The 23159-nt window shown below is 39.1% G+C and overlaps 1 protein-coding gene across 1 annotated transcript in view; it reads left to right on the forward strand.

The window, feature by feature from the left end:
* MYZAP (myocardial zonula adherens protein) overlaps nucleotides 1–23159 on the forward strand; it is a 97081-nt gene that overhangs the window by 19341 nt on the left and 54581 nt on the right. The window contains exon 2 of the mRNA XM_063449101.1: nucleotides 9426–9515. Coding sequence (XP_063305171.1) covers nucleotides 9426–9515 — 90 coding nt within the window. The remainder of the gene's footprint in view (nucleotides 1–9425; nucleotides 9516–23159) is intronic.

Genomic DNA, 23159 nt, shown 5'->3' on the forward strand with positions numbered 1-23159 from the left:
GGTTAGAATAGTGAACACTTTGAGGACAATACAGGTTTATATACACAGACCCCCAGCATGGGGTCACCAGTCAAAGTATAGGTGATCCCGCACAGTTGCCTCTGTGTCTGGGAGAGGATTGGAACACACACAGCTAATTCAATTATCTCCCAGACACACATGCGTCCTGGCACAAATATACCCCAAACATATATTTAAACAAATGAGAACCCCACACATGTTGTATCCCTGGATAGCTCATCTCCGAGCGCCCAATCTGTGAGAATAGCTCTCTGATCCCAAGTCTGTAGTGGAAATGCCATCTGGTTAAAGTTTTGACCGGTTGCAGCTAAGCTTTAAAGCAAAAACCGTTCCACAGGGCCGGCATGAATATAGCGCTGATTCCCCCTCGAGCCTTGGTCGGCATGCCAAGGGTGCCTGGTGGTTTGCAGTCAGAGTGGTCTCAATGGAAATGCCTACCAAAGGTTCAGGGAAGCCATTTTGAGTGATTATAAATCCTTTAAGTGGAAATACTGCTTGTTCTTCACATGTACAGCTTAAAGTAGTGGTTCTAGGGCAGAGAGGAACAGCAGTGCAAACAACCTTTTCAGAAAAAAGATAGTGTTTTCATTACTGCCCAACGCCACCTCTCATGGGTGTCACTTGGAAGCAGAAGTAGCTAAGCACAGAGACCAAGGTTTTCATAGAGCAGTAGGATACATATTTCATCATCTGTGCTAATGGTAGTCACACTCTCTAAAAATTGATCATGGTAAATCCAGTGCTCTATAATATAATGTAATCTATTAACTATCATTCTGATGTGTTAAAAAGTAAATAAATTAGCCAGCAATATTGTTACTTCTTTCAGTTTTTCTTAAATACTGAACGCTCTTTACACCTCCAGTAACCTTTTGCCTGTTGCTAACATTTAACTCAACATTCCACTGGAGAAAATATCACATTCTCTTGGAGAGCTACCGCAATACATGTCAATGATTAATTTGCACTTTATATTCTTGTAAATAGTTTTATTTAAATGTTCGACATGGTTTTGTCAGGACTTCCTGGTTGTAGTCCTGCAAAGTTTGCCAGACCAACATTCGTGATCTCCATGATGATCCTATAGGGTTCCTTTAAATAGATACACATTTTAAGTTTAGCATGCATTTTAAGAAGACAGTCACATTATTCAATAACGGCTGGAACCAACAAACTTTATTCATAAAAATCATTCCTCTGTTAACTTGTCTGGAGGGTACAACAGTGAGTTGATAGCCTAATCTGTGCCTTGAGCTTTGTTTGACAGCCTTTCTATAAACGTACATGGCCTTTTACCCCAGACTAATGTGTGTGGAAGATTCTTCCTGCTGCCTTCATTCATAAAATACTTTGCTAGTCAAGTTGAACTTTGTCATTTTTATTTCTTCTGGCCTTTAAAGACTGGTTCAGATAATTAAAATGAAGTTCCTGTGGTGCCAGTAGGTCCCTGGCAGTGGCTCGCAGTTGAGGGTTAAACTTTTCACCAATGGTTTAACTCCAAAGTCTGTGCTCCAGCGCTAGATCACGCTGATCTCACTGTCCTTCCACTCTCTGAAATCCTAAATAACAGAAGGCTCAGGCAAAGGCAGCACTGATTGGCTTAGAGTGGTCTGCTGATGCTCTAAGCCAGGAGCACCTAAAAGGTAGATCCCCAAATTTTGCAGAACTACAACTCCCATGATGCTTTGCATGCCTTTGGAATGACAAAGCATCATGGAAGCTGTAGTTTTAAAAACATCTGGGGATCTACCTTTTTGGCACCCCTGCTCTAAGCCAATCAGTAGCTCCCCATTTAGAAAAAGGTACTTTTTTTATGAATGGATAGCTATTGATTGGCTAGTCTAGAGCATCAGTTGGCCGCTCTAAGCAAATGTTTCTTCAGGCATGTGTATGTTGCCTCTGTGGAAACTCTTGTGTCTTGTTACAGTAAACTGCCCACATGCAGAGTTTAAAAAGAAAATTGGAACAGCAAAGTGTAGACTAATTAGGAAAAATACAATTGTCACCTGCAAGCTTTGTGAAAAGCTGATACAACTATTCTCTTTTCCGTATGTAGAAAAAAAAGATTTCATTGTCTCCATAGTACAGGTACAAGTTGTAGTAAATGCATTATAACTGATATTGGAATCTAGTAGACTTGTTAGGTGTGTGTGGTGTCCTTCTTACTCTTATTGGTTGGGAACATAATTGAGGCTGCTAAAGCTCCTTCCCACTGTTCATTTTAAAAAGAAAAAATTGCACTGCCGATATTTTTCTAGCCAGGAAAATAAATGTACAGTTAGTATAAACACATTTTCTACTTTACTTGGGGGTGCAGAACATTAAGAAAAATGCAAAGACACAAGCACAAGAACCTCACTGCCATACTGTGCTCGAGTGCCAGGTAAAGGTGTTAAAAGAAGTCCATGTGGCTACCCAGCAAATCTGACCAGGAAACACCTGTGCAAAAGATATCGCGGATAATGTTCTGGGACTGGAAACCTGTGAGCTTGAGAAACCATAATGATTGCAACCACAAACTAAAGACTTGATGCAGAAACTACAGTTTCTTTACCATTATGTATCTCTGAGGTCAGTACTTCCTGTGACCAAGTTTATCATAATACATAAGTCTTGATTTATTCAATTGTTTAGATATTTTTGGATACATTTTTTTAATTATTTTTTTCAAAAAGTATATCATTTATATTAAAATAGAATCAATATATCAAAATCTTCATATATTTTTCAAAAAATTTAAAAATTGACCCAGAAGTTTTAAATCATTCGAAAAGCTTATCCAACAATATTAAATCGAGGCTATAGAGAGTTCTAGTACCAGTTCCATAGTTTACTTGCCCTTTCAGATAACTCAGTCTTGAAGTGGGCTTCTAACTAACCACAATGTTCTGCTTAATGAATAAACCACAACGTCCATACATGATAAGTATATGGATCACGTTCCTTCATGACAGAGGAATGGGGAGCAAAGTCCCAAATGATTGTATCAAATGGGACCTGAAAATTCCAGTTACAATTTATTCTAACTTTATGCACCTTATTATTCTTAAATCCTCCCCTTTTTTTTTCAAATTTGTCATTTTGTGTTAAAATAATTACAGTAAAACCAAAAATGAATTCTACTCTGACCATGCCAGCTCTTTTTATGGGCCCATTAAAGTACATGCAGGTAAATAAATATATTAGAAGTTTATTAATGAATTGCCATAGTAAAACTATTTGTTCTGCACAACTAGACGATATCTGCTGTGATCAGAATAGTGCTGCTTAGCCCCAGTGCTTATAAATACCTCTCCGGGTCTCTTTTACAGCTGGAAGAACAGACTATTCTGTTTCATTGAATCCTTCACATAAGAACTGGATTCGACAATTGATTCAATAGACAAGAACAGTAAACACCAAAAAAGTTCATCAAAAAGAGTGTTTTAATTGTTCTTTTATTTAAGATATTGTGCAGCTGATGACCAGAAAACCTACTGCTGTTTATATTTTTTCTGAACCATCCATAAACATCCCTTATATCCATAAATGACCTCTTTGGAGTTTGGGAGATAAGTATTTTAGAGAGCAGCTCAATGTAATAAAAGTTATGCAGAGCATTGAGATGGCTAACCCAACCCCTTGGGTGTTTTTGGCTTAAAGTATGAAAAGTTCATACAAGCAAGTGAATTAGAATGTGCCAAACAAATTGAATTCCAATAAGCTTAGACAAATACTTTGTGATAGAATTATGTATTCTATTTTTTAGTTAGTGTGATACCAATGAATGCTGCAATGCTCTTGGAAGCCCTGGGCAGAACTTAAAATAACTCTCTTGACAATGCACCCCTCATATTTTTCCCTGTCTTCTCCTAACATTTTAACTGTTTCTCTCATGCACTACATCCTTTTTTTATTCCACAACGCCTTCCATTATACTTACAGTTCAGCATCTCCAATATGAATGACCACTTTTTGAGGTGATACAGAAGACCTCTGATCATGACTTGCTATTGGTAGTGATCCACTGACACAGTTTTCAAGCTGTGCACTCTGGCATTCCTTTTTTTTTTGTGTCCAAATATATGTACGTTAACAATATCGTTGGCCTTTAGGATATTTAGAGGGACACTAGTCACCAGAACAACTACAGCCCATTGTATTTGTTCTGGTGAGTATAATCATTCCCCTCGTGCTTTTTGCAGTAAACGCTGTCTTTTCAGAGAGAATGCAGTGTTTACATTGCATCCTTAGGATACTTCCTCTGGCCACTCTTCAGATGGCTACTAGAGGTGCTTCCTGGGCAGAGTTGCACAATGTGCAGCACTGCCATTCAGTGTCTCCACCCTCTGCACGGAGACACTGAACTTTCCTCATAAAGATGCATTGATTCAATTAATCTCTATGAGGAAATGCTGATTGGCCAGGGCTGTGTTCGGCTCGTGCTAACTTTGCCCCTGATCTGCCTCCTTGATAATATTAGTCAATTGAATGCTTTCCTATGGGAAAGCATTGTGATTGGCTGAGATCACCACTTCTGATGATGTCAGATAAGCAGGTATATCATAGGCAGAGTCAGCAGCAGCAGACTGGGAAAAAAATAAGATGTTACTATATTTAGGGGGGCAGAGGGGCTACATAGTTTTTAACACTATAGGATCAGGAATACATATTACAGTAAAAAGAATGCGTTCAGTAGATATATGTAAGTAAAGTTCTCTAAATCTTTGTGCTCTAATTCCAAAGATAAAAGTGTAATTAATTTGCTCTTGATAATGTAGGAGTATAAATTGTGCTTTATCACTTAAAAAGGGTTAGCATTGCTAAAAAATAATCTGATATTCTGATTATACATTGTTTCATGGCAGCTAAGGTGTTAATTGCAAGACAATGGAAACAAGTTATTTCTCCAACAAAAGATCCGTTAAAAAAACAAATGTCATCTCAGTTGGAGATGGAAAGAGGCATTAATATATTTAACCCTTATATCAACCTTAAGCATATGTCCACTTATGATAATCTAATTGATTCACTCAAAGGCTATAAATTTAAATCTTGGTTAGACATCTTAATTTGTACAATTACCAAGAGATAAGCTTCTGTTAATAGCGTATGAGGCTCCACAACCGTGATGGCGGATGTTGTATGTATTCTATGTATTAAGTGTTAACTACATGATCTAGAAACATAGAATGTGACGGCAGATAAAAATAAAAACCGTTTGGCCTATCTAGTCTGCCCAATTTTCTAAATACTTTCATTAGTCTCTGGCCTTATCTTATAGCTAGGATAGCCTTATGCCTATCCCACGCATACTTAAACTCCTTAACTGTGTGAACCTCTACCACTTCAGCTGGAAGGCTATTCCATGCATCCACTACCCTCTCAGTAAAGTAATACTTCCTGATATTATTTTTAAACCTTTGCCCCTCTAATTTAAGACAATGTCCTCTTGTTGTGGTAGTTTTTCTTCTTTTAAATATAGTCTCTTCCATTACTGTGATGATTTTTGTTTTATGTATTAGTATGTTTGTCAGTATTTTTATTTTTCAGTTGTCTCTGTATTATGTGGCAAATTTGACACCATAAAAACTTATGCTTTATCAGAGTAGCTTCAGATGGGGTTGGACTATGGGTTCAGAGGAGGGCCCCATGTTTTAATCTGAAACGGCTAGACCAAAAACGTGGGAGGAATGCATGTAAAACTGCAAGACATTTGCATAGTCGTTTATTCGGCATGTGCAATACCTACACCCCAAACTCCCCTTAATAAGACACGGACACCAGCCTTTTCTGTTGGAAATATATAGTCCACAGCTTTATTTCATTATTGTTAGAAAATTAACAAATTAGGGTCATTGCCAAAAATTGTAATAATATTTAGGGACAAAAATTACCCCTGGCAATACGTAAATACCCCTGGCAATGACCCCATACAAATATAACAATATATAACCATATATATAACATGTAACACAGCCTACCAAAAGAGGCCCCATATCCAAATGTTTAAACTGTAGGGGTGTACCGAGACACCCCTACACCCCCAGGTTTGGAGCAACCGACGAGTTCGAACTTACCAACCGAGTGTAGCACTCCTGCCTAATCCAGCCAAACCTCGCCATGACCACTTCCTACCCCCCCACTTAACCTAGCCCATCCCCGCCACAGCCCCCACTGTCCTCCCGCCACCTGAGTCTCCTCCAGCCATTTGGGAAGGTGCCCGTTGCCCCCTTTAATCCAGCCTGCCTAACAGATAAGTGAAAGTTTTAGTTAAAATGGCCACTACCCTAGTACTGCCGTAATGGCCACTGGGGCCTGACTCACCAGAGGATATATGGGCATCTCCAGCGATGCCGCCGGACCCGGCTGCACTCGCAGGCATACTCCGTCCGCGCCCTCCAGCCGTCTTGCGACGGGGTGCACTCCGCTTGGGGAGATTCCGACGGGACGCCGTCCTCACCAGTCCAGCGCCGCGTTGAAAAGACTGTGCAGGCTGCTCTCCAGCACCCCGATCCACCGCACTCTCCGGTCCCACCGCAGCCGAGCCAGCAGCCCCATCTTAATATGCAGAGGGACTCTGTCACCGCCGCTGTGCAGGCACAGCACTGGGAGTTAGCCGCTGGGGAGGCTGCATCCTACACGCGCGCCGGCGCACTGGAACTCTGACGCCTGCCAGGAGCTCTTCTAATAGATCCATATGAAAGACAAAAAGAAAACCAACACATACCTGCCAGACACAACTAACAGATAAGTGAAAGTTTTAGTTAAAATGGCCACTACCCAAGATGGCTGCTATATATCTTCCTAAAGCCCCACCCCCATCTCCATTTGCTAACTCACATCCCAGAATAAAATTTAGATTCCATGCCTTCTTCCTGGCCCCATTCCCTTATCTGCGCTGTTCCATGGGCTACACGTTGCATTGTTGAGGTATCAAAATGCCCTGAAACTATGATACTGTTTAGACAATAATAATATATATCGATAAAATCAATCTTTGTGCCATAACCATTTAAATGTTCAATTTGCTAATTCGTGACCCATTGCCTCTTTTCTTTCATTTCAGTTTTAGTGAAACCAAAACATTATTTGTGTACCTTGGCCTATATAACTCATACCAAATCAATCACTAGCTCTTTCTGTAGCAGCAGTCATAGTTGGATAGAACATAGAAACATTATAACATAGATTTTGACTGCCAATAAAAACAATCAACTAATCTACTGTACCTTTCCGACAATACTCTTTCACTGTATCCATCTCTACCTTCAGAGTAAGTTTATTCCAGGCCCCTACAACTCCTATATTTAAAAAAGATTACCTCTACCAATCTCAGCTCAGTTCTGTTCTTGTCTTACAGTGTTTGGTGTCCACAGCCTAATGAATTCACTGTTAATTTATTATATTTTTGAATAAAACATTTTAATTATGATTTAACAAAAATATTAAAAGAAAAATTGTCTTAAAGCTCCCCTTTTTAAAGAAAAATGATGTGTGCCAATTGGTGCATATTGTCTTGGATGCTTTTTTGCATACGGATCTTCGTTCTCTTGAATCCTTGTGAGCAGATTTGGAAAGTTCTTGTCTAATTAATCTGTCAGAAAGATGAATTAACTTTAATAAAATAAATCACTATCCCATGCGCTGCCCTCCTTTGCTGGCATGGAGGATTTTTTTTTTCTTGCAGGTCTTGCATAAAACATCATGTGCTTTTCTGAGTTGACCAACATGTTAAGATTAAGACAAGGAACACAGTGTGAAAAAGTACATCATACACCTGTATTGTTTCCTAAATTAGAATCAAGAGCTGTACAGAACCGGCCACACCAGAAGTTGTCATGTTGCAGCGCACACCAGTGATTTTGATAAATAATCTGCCTCTCTGCAATGTCCACGGCATGACACGTTGAATGAATCATTTCTGGAGCGTATTACACTCTGGAATGTTGTCCTTCTGCAATGTTTCTTATAAAAGTACACAGTCTGGGTTATCGACAGACTTTCTTCACCATGCGGATTAAAATTCTTGGTCCGTTTACCTTGACAGTGCTTTTAATGTCACAAGCTAAATTTACTAAGGATTATTTATGCTTACAAATAAGTCAAGCTTGTATTTTGGAAACTTCCCAAAACTCTTGTTATTTTTGGTTATACTTTGTCACCTTAGCCATATAATATCTTGATGAGTGCAGCAAATCTTCTACGGTATGACTAAAGGAACCGTTCAATAATTAAAGTACGCTGATTTTATAAAAAAAAAACTGGTGACATTCTGCTACTGTACAATGATTTCCAATTAATCAATGCCTTAAATTACATACCGATACGTGTTGGGATAGTCTCAATATTTTCCCTTTGTCTTGCTTTTCTGTTTTTTGTTTTCTGGTGTACCTCTTCTGGGGAGAAAATATCCCTGCTTCTCGTAGCCTCACTTTCATACTTCCCAATGTAGGGATGTAAGCAAAAGTGTGTGTATATTGGCGTTATTTTAGAGACATCCAATATATTTGGTCTACGTATAATTTATTTATTGCATTTCCCAGAGGCAGAGGTTAAGAACGTAGTGTTGTTATCATGTTGTTATCTTGAGTACAGCCCACCTATACATCAGTCCCATCACTTGTTTTAACTAAAAAAAAAAAAAAAAAAAATCCCTGTATTTCACCGTCATAACTTTTTAAAAATAAAAAACTTAATCTGTAATCACATTATTTCATCTTTGTGTTTCTTTAAATTAAAAGTCCTAATTACCTCCTTCACACTTTGAATGTTCCTTTATTAATTCAGTGTATGCCCTATCCTTAAAAAAAAATGGAGAAAAAAAAACCCAACAAAATAAAAAAAAAAACATTAAACTTACCTGTAGTCCAGCTCCTGTAAATTCTCCACTCTGTCACCACTCTGACTCTTCTGAGATGATCATCTAAATCCAATTGTATGCTTCTCATAGAGAAGCATTGAAGACTGTTGTCTGCTGTGCAGGAATCGGTGCCCTCTGCAAATCTAGTGCTCCTCACAGCAAAACATTGAGTGTAATGCTTCTCTAGGAGAAACATTAACAGAGTTCAGCGTCATCATGGCTGTAAAGACTTTCAATTTTTACACTGTAGTGATTGTGATGTTTTGAGCGCCCATTTGAGATAATTATAGAAGAGTGCAGCAAGGAGTATAGAGCTTCCACATGCTACTAAATAATAGTAATTTATAATAAAGTGTGTTTGGGATATCCTTGTTGGAGCTTCGTTCGCTCCACATTTTTGTAACTACGATGTCAAACCTATAAATGTGACCAGTTCCGTGTGTGTTGTGTCTGTCTATCGTACAGCTTTCTGCAAATAATAAAAGCATTTCACGCATAATCTAAATATATATTTCAATGATCCATAACAATTTGGTTAAACAATTTCATTTTGTTTTTTTAGGGGAACATTTGCAGACTGCGTCTGACATTGCCTGCAGAAGGAACCTCTCGGCCAGAACACAATGAGACCAAGAATGAAAAAACATTAACAGTAAGAAAACACTCGGTTCAATAATTTACCTAAAATCATAAAATGTCTGGAGATCTGACTGAGCCGTTTGTCTGAACTTCTGTGCGTGTATGCATCAATTGAATTTAGTAGAACAACTCGAGTATACACAAAGTGCGCAGTGCGAGCCAAACCTTGGCAGTAGAAGTCGTAAGACTGATAATTAGAGGTTGCGGCTTTTAGCTGAAACTGTAGAACAAAGCCAAATCCTACAGCCTCATTGAGCTATGTAATTTGATCCAGGTATTATTACTACTATCTAATGTGTATCAACATGTAAGGGTATATTTTGTATTGAGATGTGTGTGTTTTATTCAGACTGTATTATAAAAGGGCCAGCTGGGTTTTGATGGCACAGCTCATTAAGGGGGCACTTCATCCTAGCTGACCTATTCATTTTTTCATTTTTAATAGGTATGGCACTAAAAAATTCATGAGTAATAAATTAAAAATAACTAAATAAACACTTTGGATGTCCCTGTATCTGTTGTATGTAAGCACCTAGAGCAAGCATGTCAAACTCAAAGTCTAGCAAGGGCCAAATAAACAAGGTTTAAGTTTACGTGGGCCGCAAAAACCAAAAAATACCTTTTCAGAGAAACGTAGGTTTATTTGGAAAAGTACACCCCCCTCTACTAAATCACAGCACCCCCTCTTCTAAATCCCAGTCCCCCTTCTATACTAAATCCCAGTCCCTCCCCACCACATATACTAAATCCCAGTACCCCCCTCTAGCCAACAAGCCGACTCTACTCACATTGCCGCTGCCAGTATGCGACTCTGGAGTCCGTCCTCTGGTATACCCCAAATGGCGCCGTCCACACCCTGAGCCAAAGCAGATCCTCCCACTACCTCTTGAAACCCTGTGAAGGTGGAGCACGTCAACCTCACGTTGGAATGTGATGTGGCGTTGCGTGCCTCTGTGCACCTCCAGGTCCTCCACTGTCCAGCCGCGGCCATCGCAACACTGACCGACACACACACACACTCACTAACATACATCACTGACAGACACACGCACACAGACACTGACAGACACTCAATGACACACACAGACAGACACACTAACTGACATACACACTCACTGACACACACTGACAGACATAGGCACTCACTGACAGACACACACTGACAGACAGACACACTCACAAACAGACACACACACACAGACTCTGACAGACACAGACACACACTCGCACATTTACACATTCTTGCACACACTCACATCATTGTATTTATTCCCGGGGTCCAGTGGTGATCTTCTCTCTGGATCTCCGCCTTTATGCTCCTCACTGCTCCCTCGCGCACAGTTTAGAGATGCCGGGTTCCGGAATATGACGTCATATTCTGGCGCCCGGCATCACTACGGATGGCATGAGCAAGGGAGCACTTAGGAGCAGGAAGGCTGAGCTCCCTCGCTGCATCCACCTTCCTCTCTTCCCCAGCAGGGTAAATGTTAGCAGAGTAGGCACCTGCAATGTGGGGACAGCAGGTGCCTACTCTTCTTGGAACACTAAGCATGTACTCGCAGCTCACCAGGCCGCAAAGATGTCCATTGTGGGCCGCATGCGGGCCGCGGGTTTCACATACTTGGCCTAGAGTATACCTCTGACTTATACTAAGTATCCTGTTTCAGAAGATACGTCTTTGTGTTACATGTTTCATCTTTGTGTTGGTTTAATCTAAAAAAAAGTTGTAGAATTTTTCAGACTTGATTCTTTGAGCTTTCAATGTGTCCAAAGCAGTTGTTAAATGTATATTGTAAATAAATACTATATTTTTTTCAGAATAAAAGAAGCATTAACATACATCTTAACCTGAAATTTAGGAAAAGAGCAGGCATTTTTTTAGGGGGTGTAAACACTGTATCTTACATTGAGAAAAATATGGTACTTTTTAATTTTAAAATTAGTGTTTTTTTATAGCTTTGATTCAAAGCCCCTCATTTTTAAAAAGCCTCTAAATTGACCGTTATTCCAGCCCACGGACAGCCTTCTCTAAGCAGCAGCTCCTCCCACGATTAAATCATCAGGATTGATGATCAAAGATCCAATCGGATGCTTCTCAGAGAGAATCATTGCAGACCTGGGACATGTGCAGCAAGGGCTGTGCTCAACAAACCAAATGCTTCTCAAAGAGAATGAGACTGCTGTGTGTAACTATGGAAAATGTCAGAGGTATTATTACAGCCGCTATAGGCACATTTTCAGACAAGTGTAAACATTGCCGTTTGTCCAAGTTAAGGAACATCATCTTTCCACCAAAACCACTATACTAAGATGTGTTGGTGCTTAAACTGCCCCTTTAATAAAACATAACTCTCTATTATTAAGTAAAGAACATCTACGGATTTTGGAGCAGGCATTGCACAGCCCAGCACATTCTTATGTAAAACAAACTTTAAACAAGCAGTCCTTTGTGCTCTTTTGGCACTACTGATATTATTTACTCTTCTGCACAGTTTTCTTCCTGCAGAATATTTGCGTGTCCTCTCTGGGTGTTTATTATTGTTGGCATTTACAATATTTTTTTGAAAAACAACAAAGAGAATATAACAAATGATCATGATGTCTTTTTTTTTTTTTTTTTTGGCCGTCATGAAAAGTAGAATTTAATTTACTAACTGCCCAATATGATACAGTTCCACACAAAAGATTAGTGTTCAAACTCAAGGAAATCGGTCTCGATGAAAATGCTTGTTCTTGGGTAGAACATTGGCTTAAAAACAGAATACAAAGAGTTGTCGTTAATGGTAAATTTTCAAGCTGGACAGAGGTGGCAAGTGGTGTCCCTCAGGGGTCTGTTCTGGGACCCCTTCTATTTAACATTTTTATAAATGATCTTGAAGACAGCATTGAAAGTCATGTTTCAGTGTTTGCAGATGACACAAAACTTTGTAAAATAATACAATGTGAGCAAGATATTACTTTGCTGCAGAAGGATTTAGATAGACTGGAGGACTGGGCACTCAAATGGCAGATGAAATTTAATGTTGAAAAATGCAAAGTTATGCACTTCGGCGTAAAGAATACAAAAGCAACGTATACCCTTAATGGAAGTGAATTAGGGATAACAACACACGAAAAGGACTTGGGAATTGTTATAGACAACAAACTATGCAACAATGTGCAATGTCAATCAGCAGTGGCCAAGGCCAGTAAGGTATTGTCATGCATGAAAAAGGGCATTCATTCTCGGGACGAGAATATCATTTTGCCTCTCTATAAATCACTGGTAAGACCACATATTGAATATGCTGTGCAATTTTGGGCACCTGTTCTAAAGAAGGATATCATGGCACTAGAAAAAGTGCAGAGGCGGGCTACAAAATTAATAAAAGGAATGGAACATATCAGCTATGAAGAAAGGTTAACAAATTTAAACCTATTTAGTTTAGAAAAACGTCGCCTGAGAGGGGATATGATAACATTATACAAATATATTCGGGGCCAATACAAACCATTGTGTGGAAATCTATTCACAAACCGGACTTTACATAGGACACGAGGCCATGCGTTTAGACTGGAAGAAAGAAGATTTCGTCTAAGGCAAAGGAAAGGTTTTTTTACTGTAAGAACAATCAGGATGTGGAATTCTCTGCCTGAAGAAGTGGTTTTATCAGAGTCCATACAGATGTTCAAACAGCTACTAGATGCATACTTGCAAAGACAGAATATTCAAGGATATAATCTTTCAATGTAGGGTAATAACTGCTTGATTCAAGGATAAATCTGACTGCCATTCTGGGGTCAAGAAGGAATTTTTTTGTCCTAGCTTGTTGCAAAATTGTGCTTCAAACTGGGTTTTTTTTTTTTTTTTTTTTTTTTTTTTTTTGTTTTGGATCAACAGCAAAAAACAGGTGTGAGGAAGGCTGAACTTGATGGACGCAAGTCTCTTTTCAGCTATCTAACTATGTAACTATGTAACCCCAGCAGGGTATTATTAGGGCTCTTGCCACACACTTAAAAATGTTAGGATTTATTAGCCTAATCAGTAACATTACTACTTTAGAGATTTACCAACTTTTAAAAATGTGTTTAAAATACTGTGCAACAATTTTATATGTACACTCCAGGCTAGAGGTGACCGTTATTTATTGTATTTCCTGTTATGAGGCACTTGAGGACTGGGTTGGGAACCACTGCTCTAATATATGTTTGGGGAAAATTCCCCGAACATAGACCAGCTCTCTAATGTGGGGAATCCCTTGAATCCCCATGCTAGAGAGCTGGTCGTAAGTTCGAGCCATTGCAAAACAGGTAAGTGAGGATCACATGTACATTAAGCTGTAGTGGTTCTGGCGACTATAGTGTCCCTTTAAGAATTGAATATTTCTTGTAAATTAAACTTTTAACAAAAACTGGCTCCTAACTTTTTTTAGCTGGCTCCTGGATTCCAAACAAAATTGTCAAGCCCGGGCATAATGTATAATAATAGATTACAAATATTGTGTCAAACACGGCCTTAAATGTCCCTTTAAGCATGAATTGGTCAGTTTCATAACAAACTGCTGCTGGTACGTAAAGAGGAGTATGATGTGTTAAATTGTTCTCCCTTCATGTTTTTTGTGTGAAATCTGTCTGTCTAACGTTTGTGCTTGTTTTTATTCCAGGTAAATAGTACTATTAATCAAAGATTAACCCATTTGAGTCACTATTACAGAGAGTCTAATTTACGTTTATGTGTGCTATTGCCTGAGATGTATCATATGAGAGTTGCCTTGTTTTACACCCAACCCACCACTCCGTAAATCAATTTATGTTCATTTTTAAAGAAAGGATAGTAAGGGATTTGCTTCTGCTGTGCCATTACTTAGGTGTCATTACTCAGGTGTGTTTCTTGCCTGGCTTTCTAAGAGGCCCATAAGAGAGTCATGTTGACATTGTTAATAAACCAGTGATATTTGGTAGAACTCCCGCAGAGTGTCATAGGTAACAAACCATGTGTGTTAGAGTTCAGATCGCGATGCTGTGTTTTTATAATACAGTTTTTAAATACAGTAAATAAATAAATACAGTTTTTATAAAATACTCTTTTAATAAAATACAGCGCGTATTCATAACATTATTGAAGGTCAAAAATAAAGGGATGCTATTACAAACTCGGTGATTTGTCCTGGTTCTGGTCCAAGAAGAACCATCAATACTCTTGGCAAACCTACATTTATGTATTTATTTTTTATCTGTAAAGATCTAGATATAGTTGTAACAGACGTGTCATAAAAACATATCTTTAACTCTGGCATTCTAGTCATATTTTTTTCTAGGGGGCAACATGGTAATTTGACAAAGGTCGGGCAAAACAGCTGGGTCAAATACTGACTTAAATTATATATATTTTTTTTTAAAACCAACAACCTGCATTTCTGGCCTTAAGTAATCAACACTCTACAATATACTTCTTAAAACCTACTCAAATGTATGAGGCTACTTTACCGACATGCTTTAATAGATCTTTAATAATACACAATGTAGGTTTGGCACGAGGACAACTTTACATTTAAAAAAACCCAACATGAATAAATTTATCTATATATCTCAGGTTTATGCAACTGTAATTAAATGGCCGATAAGCTGCCAGTTTATGAGAAAATCCATAAGTTTGACCAGGTTCTTTGATATAAGATAATGTCTATCTTCCCCCACGCATCTCTTATGAGTACAGTCCTTCTGTAGGAACCTCATCCTTCATCACTGCGGCCTGGCTTGCTTTAAAACAGCTGGAACCGTTATGCATACTTCTACAGGTGCCAAGTAGTGCTTAATTTCACAGCATCTTCCTTCGCATTGCAGGATGACTGCATGCCAGACCAATAACATCATAGCGGAGACCATGGCACCACTCCAGCTTTCTAATTGACTGTCTGGTTTTGGTAGAAGTGTACGAGGGAGGAGGATCTGCAGCACTAGCTATCAAACTCAGCTGGCCCTTCTACCTCTTCATTCTCTATTTTTCTATCTGCACGGTCTTATTACGGTGGGTATCAAAGGCTGGGGGTTTGATTGGTAAAAAACCTGCAGCTTCTCATAAATTTTAGCTTGACAGCCTTGCAAATACTTGGCAGCCTTGTAAATATGAGCTAACTCGGTTTCTGATGCACTTTAAAAAATTAAAAAAAGTAGGTTGAAGCAACCATGAAACCTGCTATTGAGAATTAATGTATCATGATGTATTAATGTATCATGATGTATTAATGTATCATGATGTTCCAAGCTGAACGTCCCTGCCCACGTATCCGCAGATCGGTACAGATAGGGATGCCACAGGGCATGCGTTTTACTAGCTAGCAGCTGTAGATTTATACAGTGCAAATAATTATCTTATGGGAATACAGAGAACAGAACAAGTATAGAAACATTGAAACAGATGGAGATGGAGAGTAAAAAGTAGATTAAAAAAGTTTAAAAAAGTGAAAACCAAAGCTTAAAAAACATCTTAATGTAAAGCATGCATCTTACAAACACTTGTATGATATATTATTGTATTTTTAGTAAGGCAATAATCGGGATAATTCTGTTGGTTTTCATGGTGGTTGCTTCAGTTTTAGAACTGGACACAGTTAGTCTTTATACACAAGTTCTAATGGTACTTGTTGTGTTTTCCTGATGGACTTGTACAGTCTTTCTTGCGCAAATCCCAAATTAGTTAGTTGCCTCACATTATATTAAAGGGACACTCAAGGCCAGATGTCATTCCTATTTTTTAAATGCATTATGTAGGTAATCAAAATAATAAACAAAAAATATGCTTAACATTTAAATTGCCAGAGCTTTGCAATTGTACTGGAAGTGGGGAGCAAGGACATCCCTCTATAATACCAGAAAGAGGCTCCACCTATCGAGAATTTCTCTGGAACTGTTCCTTGGGTCAGGACTGCGCTGAGGTCCGGTAAATCTTTAAGTGGGTATCACTCGGTCCCCCAACCTCCACATAGAGCTATTTGGAGAGGATGCCGGAGAAGCAAGGAGGCATATTTAGTCAATGCCAGATTGCAATTCCACTCATTAGATCTGATGAATGGAACTGCTGAGTTAGCTGATATTAGCCTTGTAGTGTTTATCATTAGCTTCTGTTCTACTGAGCCAAAATCTCCACATGCACTCAGCCAAGGCTCAAGAGGATATAAGTGTGCATGACCAAACCATATGCAAAAACTAGATAGATTTGGGTGGCAAAGGACATGGGGACAGAGGATCTCCTTTCCACTCTTAACTTCGTAATGTAGATAGGCTAATACAATGTGCTTGGTGTGTGCTTTTTAAAATTATTTTTATTTACTTGATTTTAAATGTTTATTATGACCGTTATTGTATATAAGATTGTAAAGGATCACCTGGCAGCCCGACTGGGTACCTCCGTTGAAGGATGCTCCTAGCACTCAAAGCGCTCCGCCAGACACCACAACCACACGAACCGCCGCAGCTTGGTTGGGGTCTCGCCGACTCCTACCCACCCTGGACCTACGACAAGGCTCCAGGTTCCAGTGGGTGAACCTCTCCTCCAAGAGAGTGAAGCAGGAACAAGCTCTTAAAAGAGCTTAGCAGTGATTAGCTAAGGGAGTATGCAGAGCATAGCAATCCCTTGTAGTGATTTAGCGATTCCCCCAATAAGAGACAGGACTCTAGATTGAGGGTGAAGAAGGACTCTGTTTTACTTGGCACCAAAGGGCCTTCTTTTATGCAGGTTTAACACATACAGGACCGCCCACAGGGTTTTTCAGAACAACCAATAAAAACATTACAACACATACAATAAAGTAAACCACTCCCAGCAGAAATCCTCCCCTCTGCCTGTGATACAATTATCTCAAGACAATAGACTAACTTAATTAGCACAGGCAGACAATATACAGTTTTTACACAATTCTTATAACTTTAAAAGTATGCATGCAATAGTAATAAAAGTTACATATTTGAAATCTGCGTCCTTCAAATATAAATATACTCAAAAATCATTCAAATTGGTCCAGTGGTTCAAAAGTTATGTCGAAAGTCCTTTGTGACCACTGAAGCATGGCTTTTCCAGCCCAAACCAGTTCCACAGAGTCCTCTATCCTGGAGATAATTGGGAAGTAATCCAACTATCTCCAAGGACAGAGGCAAAACTCCATTGAACACAGGGTAGCAAAAGACAATAAAATACATAAAAATATATAACTGTGCAGCTATTGCATAAAACAGGTACATTCAACATATCCCCAGATAGCTTAGATCGGAGCGCACGTTATTACTGAATGGCGCTCAGATAACATACATACAGTACAATTGCCATGGAGCCAAAGTCTTTCATTATATGAATGGGCTCCATGGCATAGCTATCTGGGGTATCACTGTTGAAATAGGGCAAGTACCGAATGACCCAGCTTTCGTGTCTTTGCAGGGGAAAATCAAGAGTTTCAACATGGGGCCGTAGTCTAAAGGCAGCAGGCGGGCAAACAGGCTCCTCCAATGCACAGTGGCGAGATTGGTCTCGTCACAAAGATGTATGGCATTTGATTTAAATCTGTTTAGTATTCTTTGAGATATGCAATATAGTTTTTCCATCTACGTACCTCTGAATTCAATACGCAACTGGCATACATCCAAATAACACCTTAGCATTGGAAAAAACGTAAACTCCACCCTGATAAGATGTGTATGTGTATCTAGCTGGGTCATGCTTTTACATTTCCATGTCCCAAAGCTAAAATATTTACTGGATTACTCCAGTCTTCTCAGCTGCAACCACATGCACACAAAATCTTATTTCTATTTTTATGACACTTCTAGACTATTCTAAACACTCAGAACTTTACCAATTGCTCACGTAAAACTTTTAATCGTGTACTTTGATATAAAACATGTCCTCTAACGAAAGCGAGGACTCTATAGCTTAAGGAGAAAAATAATGCTGGGTAAATAGATCTAAAAGATTTATTATGCACATTGCACTACAGGATATTTAATGCTTCATTAGGAGTTTTACCAAAAAGCAACATTTTAAAAATAGTTTCTAGACATTATTCTGTGTCATTTATACAAATCGCATAGTCCATTACTTCTGTCTGATGCTGAAAACTAAATTACAGAAGAGAATTTCTCTTTCTGGAAAGAATGGAATCGATTTAAAAGGAAATCGTCTGGAAATTACACTATTTTATTAAACACTGGAAACCACCTATAACTTGCGTTAAACTTCATTTTCATATGTTTTTTTCTTGGACAAAGGACATCACAATTGCAATGGAGAAAAAATAGAAATCGACTGGGAGCCTAGATGGAAATGCTCAGATAGTGCAGTATAGATCTAAATACAGCAGGCAGTAGCGTACATATAGGGGTCGTAGCTGCCACCGGGCCCGTCACTCCAGGGGGCCCAGCCGCCCTGCGACCGGGTGTCCACGGTCATGTTTTGCGACCCCGGCCCGCGCGGCAAACCGCCGGGGCCGCAGTTCAAGGGGTCCATCGGTGGTCCATGCTGTTAGGGCCACCCGATGGGTATGGATTTTCAGGGGGCCCGGTCAGTTTCGCAGCGGGGCCCCATGGATTGTGTGTACGCCACTGACAGCGGGTGGATTTCTAAGTTTGATTTATTATTTTTCAAACCTCTCACAGTTAGGACTTGTTTCCATGCTTGTCACTTAAAGAAACACCCAAAGAACCATAGACACTACAGCAGGCTTTCTGTCTGTGCTAAGGCCAGTAGTGCATTGGCTTAGAGCCATCCGCTGACACTCTCAGCCTTCGTAGCATGGTTTAGCTATCAGGGGCTGAGAACCTGCTAAGAAGCTTTTGAATCTTTGGTGGAAATGTTCTTAATTGGTTTAATTACTTACAATGAAGATGGAGCACAAGGGCACTCCTGGTACCATAACTACTACAGTGTGCCGTAGTGGTTATGGTGCTTTGAGTGTTCCTTTAACAGCCGCCATTAAGCTTATTTCTTAACAACTACTGTTAGTTTATTGCAGCTAAAAAAATACTGACTGGTTTCCCTGTCTTTAATTCAGCGGTCCCCAACCCAGTCTTCATGGACCACCAACTGCTTTAATGTACTCTCTGATAGCAACCACCACTGACTTTAATACTAACATGATATTAGAAACATAGTGATGTTGTACATCCCCATTCTCCAAGAACACATTAACCCCTTAAGGACACATGACATGTCTGACACGTCATTATTCCATTTTATTCCAGAAGTTTGGTCCTTAAGGGGTTAAAAGATTCCCTTTAATTAATGAAATATGGAATCAATACCATTTATTACTATATGATGTTTTTGGAGATTGCGTTTGCATGCTTGTTTTATCAGCATTAAACCAACTAGAAGCATGTTTGAAGATAAGTGAGCTAGTGACCGAATCAGCCTGATAATTTGTACCATCTATCATGGAATCCTGGGCTTCGTTAGAAATTCAGATCTGCTGTTACTTGGTTTGATCTGGAAAACTATGGAGGTCATTCAATTTCAAGGTCATTCAGTAAAATCCTGGAAAAGGCTGGGAATTAACAAGGGAGTTTTACATTTCAGTAATAAATAAATCCTCCAACGCCATTATTTTTATAGCTCACTATTTTGCCCAATAACTAGCAATTCTCTTGTGAATTCAGTGCTATTCTTGGTTTAGTGATTAAGTGACATAAAATTCCCCTAAGCTACCATGTACATTAGTATATAATGTGTGAGGCTGCAGCTCTTGGGTCATTGTTAAGTCATTTATAGAGGAAGAAGCTGACTTTTTGTCTTCTGCAGAGAGAAATGAAGGGAGATTTCTGTGTTTACCTATGACTGTTGTGTTCTTTCAAACCGTATCACTGAGCAAATAAAGTGAGTCAGTTCCCTCTTTAAAACAGAGTAAAGGAGTGAGCCGTCACCAACCTTATATCGGCCAGGTGTCAAAAACAGGCTAATTCAGTTTAACCTCTGCTTTGTACGAAAGGACAGATTATACATACATATACGTACAATTGGTGCACTTGCGAGCAGGAAGCTGAAAGCCTGCTATTTGTATATATCGGTGAAGCTTGTTTTGTTACACTGTGACAGCTGTGCCTACTGCATGTCACTGCCACCCTACCTATTAATTACCCTGCCTATTAATGACCTGCGGCAGTGTGGTGGAACCAGGATTTGCTTTCACCCTGTACAATCTCACAGGCTGCTAAGGAAGTAGGTGAATTGTACAGTGATGTCACAAAATAGACAAGTTATTTTAAAATCTGATTTTCCCATCATTTCTAAATTTTCAGTAACACACCTTTCAACATTGGGAGGAATGTTGTTTCTGGGCTTACCAGGGCCAGATCTTAGGAGAGCAGGGGACAAACCTTGGATAGTTGGTCAGATTTTAAACCCGATTGTGAATATCCTGCTGAATTTAGGACTTTTGGTAGGCATGCAATAAATATTATGTATGTGTAGAAATACAAATATGCTCCATACTTATATATGCAACAGCCCCTGGTCCTACATATACATTAGAGCGGCTTTGACTTGCACAATGAATTTGGCTATATGCTCATTCTACACCCCCACCACTCCAGTGACTTCACAGAAGTAAAGTTTTGTCTGACTGTACTATAAGTTATATGACTTGTGCACACATGCTCAGAGTTATGGCGTTTATTAATATTGGCATTTGATTTACATTAAGAGGTATACTCATCAAAAATGTTGATAAAAATAATAACTATGTCAAATATAACTCAGCATTTTCTGTACAGGGAGTTGTAGTGAATTCTTATTTTATCTATATAGCGTCAAGATTTTCCTGTAGAGAAGTACAACAGGTAAATGATACTCATGAGTAAGATATTTTATAAATTAATGAATAAGTAGTTGTGGATAACTAATCAGCCAAACGTACAGGAGGTGACAAGGCCCTGCTCAGACAAGCTTACGCTGTTAAGGGAGTGGTGTGTATATATACACAAGAGGTAAAAGTTCAACGTGTCCGGATGAGAAGATCGATAGAGTACTAACAAAAATACAATGTTTAGTTGAATCCATGACATTTCCAAGCAGTGGAGTAATACGACGAAAAGGAATAAAGCATATGATGTGCAGACAGGTTGACTGGGGTGAGATGACAATGGGCTGAGCTACAAAAAGAAATTTAAGTTCATTATCGGGCTTCCAAAAATGAGTGGGTTTGAGGGGTATCTTAAAGGAATGGAGACTGGGCAGGGGCTGGGATGGAGGAGTTGGAAGGGCATCCATAAGAACCATCCATGCAGCCTTAGAATAGCTTTGTAAAGTGGACATTGGTGGTGGCAGTGGAGGGAAAACCGAAGGTTGGTTGTTAGGCCAAAAACAGGTTGTGTTTGTTGATTAGCAAATGTACGTACATTTTGTAAAGTTGTAACAAACAGATTTGTGGTTGAGTTAATAACGGATTTCCAAAATATTGGTCAAAATAGACATTTTCTTAGTGAATAATCATCCAGCTGACTTACATTTTTCTCCACCTCTCCTACTTTGGCCTACATTTTACAAACCATTTGACAATAAAAACAAGAAAGTCATCCAATAGGTCTTTCTGTTTTTTGAGTACAAAGTAAATCAGTCTAAACAAACAAACAAAACAAAACAACAAACGTGTGAGTGAACTGTGAAATTATTAAATAATTATTTGGTCAATGGACCAGGAATTCAGAAGTGATAAGGACGGTGCTCCTTTGATGACTGCAAGTTTAGATTAATCAAATTATTGCATACTCTATAGCAGGGTTATGCAACCCTTGGCACTCAAGATGTTGTGGACTACATATCCCCTGATGCATTGCCACCATTATGGCTGTAAGAGCTTTATGGGTGATGTAGTCCACAGCATCTGGAGTGTCGATGGTTGCCTACCACTGCGATAAAGGTTAGTGGTGGCCAAATGGTATAATTCATGTTCTTTTGGAACTATGTATTTCTTCCAGGACGGTTAGAATGGTTGGTAACAAACATATTTCTTATAGTTTTACTGCAGGTTAAGAAATACTTGCTGATGTGTGCTCATTACAAGCTATTTTGGCTAACTAAGCAAGTCCTTATGTAAGGCACATCATTCTACCTTTTTCTCTGTTATAACATTGCCCTGATAAATATGACTGCAGTCTACACACCTCCAAGGGTCCCGAGCTGGTGTGTGTTGGTGCGTAGGAGATCCCATGTCAAATGCCCTGCTTGTATTTCACTGACATGCCAGAAAGGAATGATTCTCCTTGAGATGACTTAGTAATTTTAGCCCCAGGGAACTACATTAAACTGTTCAGCATTGTTCTTTGCTGAAGAAGAGTAACCCTACACTGCATATGCAGTCACCAACATCATCTTACTAAAAACAAATGGTAAATAATAAACAAGTAGCTGTGGTTATATCCTCTGAAAATGTATTCCACACGCCTGTCCGGAAATAATGACAAATATTCTCTACTCTATGAGAAAATGTAGCCATCATTCTTGTTGCCTTAACACATTTTTCAGTATACAAGATGTGTTTGTTAAAAAACAATGTGTGTACATATCATATATCATACACCCAACTGTACCGTAGTGGCATTTCTCACAGCAGATACGATACAGTTGGCTGTATAATATATGATATGTACACGTTTTTTTTTTTGTTTTTTTTTTGCTGATTTGGGATCCTTGCCC

Source organism: Pelobates fuscus, chromosome 3 (assembly GCF_036172605.1).
Source record: "Pelobates fuscus isolate aPelFus1 chromosome 3, aPelFus1.pri, whole genome shotgun sequence".
Taxonomy (NCBI): domain Eukaryota; kingdom Metazoa; phylum Chordata; class Amphibia; order Anura; family Pelobatidae; genus Pelobates; species Pelobates fuscus.